This window comes from Sinocyclocheilus anshuiensis, unplaced genomic scaffold, assembly GCF_001515605.1.
Source record: "Sinocyclocheilus anshuiensis isolate Anshui unplaced genomic scaffold, SAMN03320099.WGS_v1.1 scaffold324, whole genome shotgun sequence".
Taxonomy (NCBI): Eukaryota; Metazoa; Chordata; class Actinopteri; order Cypriniformes; family Cyprinidae; genus Sinocyclocheilus; species Sinocyclocheilus anshuiensis.
The window spans coordinates 411,279-418,387 of record NW_015554081.1 but is presented as its reverse complement, the minus strand read 5'-3'; the positions used below and the strand labels follow the sequence as shown (position 1 = coordinate 418,387).

The 7,109-nt window shown below is 37.5% G+C and overlaps 1 protein-coding gene across 1 annotated transcript in view; it reads right to left on the bottom strand.

The window, feature by feature from the left end:
* Positions 1 to 7,109, bottom strand: part of neo1b (neogenin 1b) — a 160,674-nt gene that overhangs the window by 53,745 nt on the left and 99,820 nt on the right. The window contains exon 5 of the mRNA XM_016461140.1: positions 5,571 to 5,707. Coding sequence (XP_016316626.1) covers positions 5,571 to 5,707 — 137 coding nt within the window. The remainder of the gene's footprint in view (positions 1 to 5,570; positions 5,708 to 7,109) is intronic.

Genomic DNA, 7,109 nt, shown 5'->3' with positions numbered 1-7,109 from the left:
ATTTCCTACTGTAAATATATCAAAACTTAATTTTGATTAGTAATATGCATTGTTAAGAACTTCATTTGGACAACTTTAAAGGCGATTTTCTCAGTATTTTGATTTTTTTGCACCCTCAGATTCCAGATTTTCAAATAGTTGTATCTCGGCCAAATATTGTCCTATCCTAATAAACCATACATCAATGGAAAGCTTATTTATTCAGCTTTCAGATGATGTATAACCTCAATTTCGAGAAATTGACACTTATGACTGGTTTTGCGGTCCAGGGTCACATACAATTATTGTATATATTGTCTTATTTTTGTAAAAGATGCATGGAATTGATCAAAATGAGAGTAAAAGACATTTATAATTTTACAATTTAAAATTTATAATTAATCATTTTGAAATAAGTTTATTCATTAAAATTAAATATGATAAAAATAACAGAACATATAATTTATGTAAATGTACAGATATATTCCTTTATTTTGTAAGTTTATTAATATATGTGGTGATAAAAAAAACACTTTAAATAAATGTGGCAATCATAGAATGTATTTGTATTTAATTGGAAGACAGTAAAGTATAAAAAAATTCAAAAGTAAAAAGTAAACATACTTACATTTATACAAGACTACTGAAGCAAGTGGATGTGAAAGTAATACGATTACAGATTGTCAGAACACATCCTTTCATTTTAAGAGTAACTTTTAAAGCAAAACCCAAGCCAGTATTAACAGCGTTTTACACGGCTCTTTACAATCCTGCTAATCTGAGAGGGAATCCGGGTAAAATCCCAGCATGTGAACTTCCAAAATATCTGCAGCACAAGAGTTATGAGTCACTTCACATGCAGATATTAAGAGATTAAAATGCCAGTGTTTAATAACCCATCTCTGCATTTCACAGCAGAGACACAGTATGACGAAACGGTCACTATAACTCTAGCATGGCTCTTATCTCCCAGAGAACCTCTTAAAAACACCACAGAGTTATTTATGCATCCAAAGTCAGCCAAAGTCTTGCAAGAGAAGCACAGATAATGGCACAGATAAAATGCAAGAAATCTCTCTCTTGGAAGAGGAAAAAACTAATTGGCATTGAAAGCACATCATAAATTAATCACATCAATGAAAATAGCACAAACAGGCATGAAAGAGAGCTAAAAATATGAATGGAGTGAGTTCGTCTCAATACAAGTTAAGATCTACGCACTGCATCTGTGACGTGCTGTCGAATACCACAGAAAACTGGAAGTTTATTCACCTAGAAAAGACTCATATAACACATTTTCCTGCCTTTAGAGTTTAATGCATTGCTATCCTGGAATATTCCTTTAGTAGGTCATTAATGCGGTTGCACAGATGTACAGGAACTTTAAAAACATTCAAACATGCACCTGCGTACGTGTTTTTCAAAACATGCAACTTTACACACCTAAACGCCCTCCACGCTAGGTGTGTTTGTGCTAGCGTCTGACACAAAGCAGGTTATTTTTACCCATCAGAAGCGAAATCAGATTTCCTGACTCCCCACGGGAGATTCAACTTCCTGAGCTCAGTAACAAACCCATCTATACGTGCGTCAGTACCTGTAAAAGAGGCGAAAAAGCTAATGGAAAAAACCATCAGAATGCATCTGGATGGGCCGAACGCAGCAGGAGGGAGTGAAAACAACAGCTCGGATCAGGAGGGTGAAGAGATCATGAACACACGGCCCACCGCTGTCGGCTTTATCTTACTTTACTCTTGATGTTATACTGCACTGAAATCCCTTGCATCACCGCTAGCATGCATGTCTCACAAGAAAAAATAAATCTAATTAGAAAATCCAATTATGATATGGCTCAATTTCAAGAGTCAGATCAAAGGTAGTCTGGGCTTCAGGCGGCACGACCACATACTGCACACAAAAATCCCCAAAACGGCAAGCGCCAATCTGACTGACTGGCATTATGCAACTTCCATGAGTCAGTGTACGTGAGTTTTTATCAGTTTGCCAGGTTTATGGCAAAATTTTGAGAAATGTAGCATTATATCACTTGCTCACCAATGGATCCTCTGCAGTGAATGGGTGCCGTCAGAATGAGAGTCCAAACCACTGATCTATATAAATGTCTGGATAGCTCATTGCGTTCTAAACTGCTGACAGGCAGTGAAGCCAGTGTTCGAGCCACCATCTTACTATTCCCTACCGGCAGAGATCATCATTGACTGACAGCCAAAACACTGACCTAAAATTACCCGATCTGAAGTCTATCAGTCACATGGGATTAGTTTTTGTGTTGTGTATGCAAATTAATTTTTACTTCAGATGTTATCTGCAATGTTTATGGTCTTTTTTGGCAGGATAAGCGATATATTTAAATAGTTAAAGGTATAGTTCACCCAAAAATGAAAATTCTGTCGTTAATTACTCACCCTCATGGCGTTCCAAATCCGTAAGACCTTCGTTTATCTTCAGAACACAAATTAAGATATTTTTGATGAATTCCGAGAGCTCTCAGCAAGGATCCTAACACGATCAAGGTTCAGAAATGTAGCAAGGACATCGTTAAAATAATCCATGTGACATCAGGGGTTCAACCGTAATTTTACGAAGCTAAACGTAAAACTGAACGTAAACAACGTATGATGTTCTGTGTCAGCTGCGCCACGCGGATACGTTGTTTTCATTCAGATCAAAGCGTAAACAACGTAGAAAAAGCAGCTTGACACAGAACAGCATATGCTGTTTATGTTCAGTGGATATTCTCCAAAATGGCGCTATAGGGTGAAGTGGAGGAGACGAATTGTTGAATAAAGTCGTTATTTTTGTTTTCTTTGCGCACAAAAAGTATTCTCGTAGCTTCGTAAAATTACGGTTGAACCCCTGATGTCACATGGATTATTTTAACGATGTCCTTGCTACGTTTCTGAGCCTTGATCGTGTTAGGATCCTTGCTGTCTATGGGAGGGTCAGAAAGCTCTCGGAATTCATCAAAAATATCTTAATTTTTATGCTGAGGTCTTGCAGGTTTAAAACAACATGAGGGTGAGTAATTAATGACAGAATGTTCATTTTTGGGCGAACTAACCCTTTAAGGTGGGTGTGTCTGCTGCGCACATCCAACACAAAATATATTTCTTTATGTACGGAATTATGCAGGAAATATGAACCATGAAGATATGTCTGGTATTAGTATGAGAAATTGATTCAAATATACAATGAATAATACAATACAAGCCTCTGTTACTATGTTGTTTTGAAATGAAAAGCTTACCATGCATCATCTTGGAAATAAAGCTTCATGTCTTTAAGTCCGTACAATATGTAGTCAGCGTTATTTCTCTGAAAAAGTTATGATGTGTATATTTTTAATGTCCTGATTGCAGTTACATTTATTTTGTAATTAAATTACGTAACGCCGTTACATGCCGTTACACTCCCCAACACTGCTGATTGAGCAACATCTATTTCAGACTCTCCAAGATCGCGCAAATATGCCGTTTTACTAGCATTACTGTTTCCATGTAAATTGTTATGTATACATGTCAAATTAATAATTAATTAAACCAACGTTTAAATCATTACCTGCTTCAAAATGAATGCTGTTAACGAAATCATTGTTGAAACATTTGCAGTTAGCCTACTTTACGAATAAAAACGCTATAATAAAATTACATAAAGTGTATATTTTTATTGTCCTGATTGAGCGACATCTATTTCAGACTCCAAAATCGCACAAATATGTTTACTAGCATTACCGTTTCCATGTAAAATGTTATGTATATGCTAAATTAATAATTAATTTAACCAACGTTTAAATCATTACCTGCTTCAAAATGAATGCTGTTAACGAAATCATTGTTGAAACATTTGCAGTTAGCCTACTGCATGAATAAAAACACTATAACAAAATTACATAAAAAGTGAATAACTGTACAAGGCGAATTAAAGTTTATTTATACAAAGCACAAATGTTTATTCAGATTTCAGAATGAGCACTTTGTCATTAGTAATGCATATGTTGAGGATTTTGTCTCTCTGATGTTCGTCATGTTCATCTGATGTTCGCTACTGTAATGTAAATGAACGTAACTTTTTAATAAGCAGGGGAAATTCCAGACATTAAACAAATAACCGTTTGCATGCTTAGGACGTTTGCATTGTAAGAATGTACAGGATTATTTCAGATATAAAAACGCCTTGTTGATGTTTTCTCATTAAAATCGTAAGGTTTCCTATTAATTCAATAGAATGTATGGGAATACTGGAGAATAGCAATATGGCGGCGCGGAGGCTTCACTTTCATGACATCGTGAGCAATCCAGTTCTCTATTATAGATCAGTGGTCCAAACATCTGATAATAACATCACAATAATCCACACCACTCCAGTACATCTTCAAACCATTGTTTCCGGGTAAATTATGAGTCCTATATCCATTATATTACTTCCGCCAGAGAAAAAGTCTGTATCGTGTTGTACTCTCACATTAAAATGTACACATTTTTCTCCTAATTTCTGGATAAAGATATACTATGAACAGAGGACTCATATTTTAGCTGTTGGATTTGTTTCTTGCAAACAGTTTTTCACTTCACAAGACATTAATTGCTGGACTGGAGTGGTGTGGATTATTGTGGTGTTTTTATCAGCTGTTTGGACTCTCATTCTGACGGCACCCATTCACTGCAGAGGATCTACTTTTGAGCAAGTGATGTAATGCTACATTTCTCCAAATCTGTTCTAATAAAAAATAAACTCATCTACATCTGGGATGGCCTGAGGGTAAGGACATTTTGTGCATTTTAATTTTTGGGTGAACTATTCCTTTAATCTAAGACCATGAAATCATACAATTAACTTACAGTAACTACATTTTTCAGTAGCCTGACAGTTTTTAATGAGACAAAACTTCAAAAAATATCAGAAATGTAGCACTTGAAACCTTGTGAAAACTTTGCTACAAAGTGAAAATGTTAAAAAGGGCATTCAAACAAAGTAGTGCACACAAATTCAGCCTCATTCATCAAACATGAGAATACCAAAAAAACCATTATATGTAAATTGTCACATTCAACTTAATGCTACAATTATGTTATAATGATTTTACAGACTTTTTGTAAGGCCAGTAATTTCCTCTGCGTTTTCTGCAGCACTTTTTGAATGAATGACCACTGTCAGGCTATTAGTGCATTTACCTGTGCACATGTAAAAAAGGAAATTATGGGCGGTCAGGTGGCCACATTTAGTCAAAATTATAGCTATGGGTTTGAGTTGTGCATGCATTAACTCATATCTATAGAGCAGAGTCTTTTAAAAGTGTTTCCATGCCAAACTCCACATTAGACGGAGCTGTAAATTCCCACTGACTCTCCAAAAAAATTAATCCTATGCCAAGAGATGAAAATAATACAGAAAAAAACAAAACAAAAAAAACAAAACAACGCTTTGAAGTTCCTCCTCTGCAGAGAAAAATGCCGTCTAGACACGTGCGAGTCTCAAAAGCCTGAACAATGTTGCTCATAATTACATACGGGAGGTTTAGTGCTGCTTCGTGAGTCTGTTTGTGCTGAATTGAATTTTTTCGTGAAATGTACCGTGCACCGTGAGCTCTGCCTGGATCTCGCTGGTCATGTTGCCGCCGTCCGTCTGGCAGATGTATATCCCAGCATCCTCTTCGGTCAGGTTGATGATCTGCAGGCTTCCCCCGCCAATCACAGCAAAACGCTCACGGCTGAAAAAAAAAAACACAGAGAAAGAGATACGAGAAGATGAGGATGTGTTAAAACGACTTTTGCTCTCAGCGTTTTCAGGAACGCCACTGTAACGCCGGATTGAGATGGAATCGAAAACAGGATACAGTATGGATTTCACTTCCTGCGGCTTTTCCTTTATGGCTTGATTGCACTGAAAGCAACTTCCCCAGAGTGTTTCACTGGAGGTTTCTCGAGAAAAACAAACTACTGTTCCCAGTTCCTCCCCAATGATTCGGAGGCAGGAAGAGACAGAGAGTTAATCTAAAATGAGCTGAGAATGGAAAGAAAAAAAAAATCAATAGTCACACACAACAGAGGAGAGAAAGCAAAGAGGAAGGATGAAGAGTCGACAGGGTCCCGCTGAACATAGTCAGACCTCCAAACCTCACGTCGCTTTATTAGAAAAACACCCCTAGAGGGGAAAGAAAAGAAATCACCAATTACTGAGTTTGACTAAGAACGGAGAGTAAACCAGCCAGGAACGATGCCTTCCCACATTCACCCAGCAAAATCCACCCGCTCACTCGTCAAGAAGTTTCTTCCAACACACCCGAGTGTCAAACTGCAGCTCACAGTGACAATGACAACGGCTGAGCCAATTCTGGTGTAAACTGGTGTGAATTCTAATAGCAACTGAGACATGAATGCAGCAATTTTAAATAGCATGCATTACCATTCAAACGTTTGGTGTCAGTATAAAAAGAAATGAATACATTAATTCAGCAAAGACGCATTAAACTGATCAGTGGCAGTAAAAATATGTTAGAAACTATTTCTATTTCAAATAAATGCTGTTCTTTTGAACTTTCTATTAATCAAAAAATCCTTAAAGTTAAAATGCATCATGGTTCCCACAAAAACATGAAGTAGCACATCTGTTTTCAGCACTGAAAATAATAATAATAAATGTTTCTTGAGCAGCAAATCAGCATATTAGAATGATTTCTGAAGGATCACGTGACACTGAAGACTAGGGCTGGGTATCGAGTTCGATACTTTTTAGGCACCGACCGAAATGCCTCGATACCATCGAGTATCGAAAAACGTCTCGTCGTTCGGTACCGAATTTCGATACCTAAGGGGTTAATCTCATCAGCATCAGTGAGCCAATAAGCCTGCAGCACTAGCCAGTTAGACTAGAAGAGGTGCGAAGCAGATCGATCAGTGTTTGACATCCGCGAGAGCGATTCGAAAGCGCATGGAGCAGTCTGCTCTCTTTAGCTCTCATGGTACTGTAATACACCGATCGGTCTGCACAGTCGGTCCGCGTCAAGTCGAACACACCTACTAGTTAACACCGGTTACACTCAGAGATGTGGCGCACACGTGAGGCTGTAGTGTGAATGCGTCCCAGCCCCCTTAGATGTAAGGCTACATTTA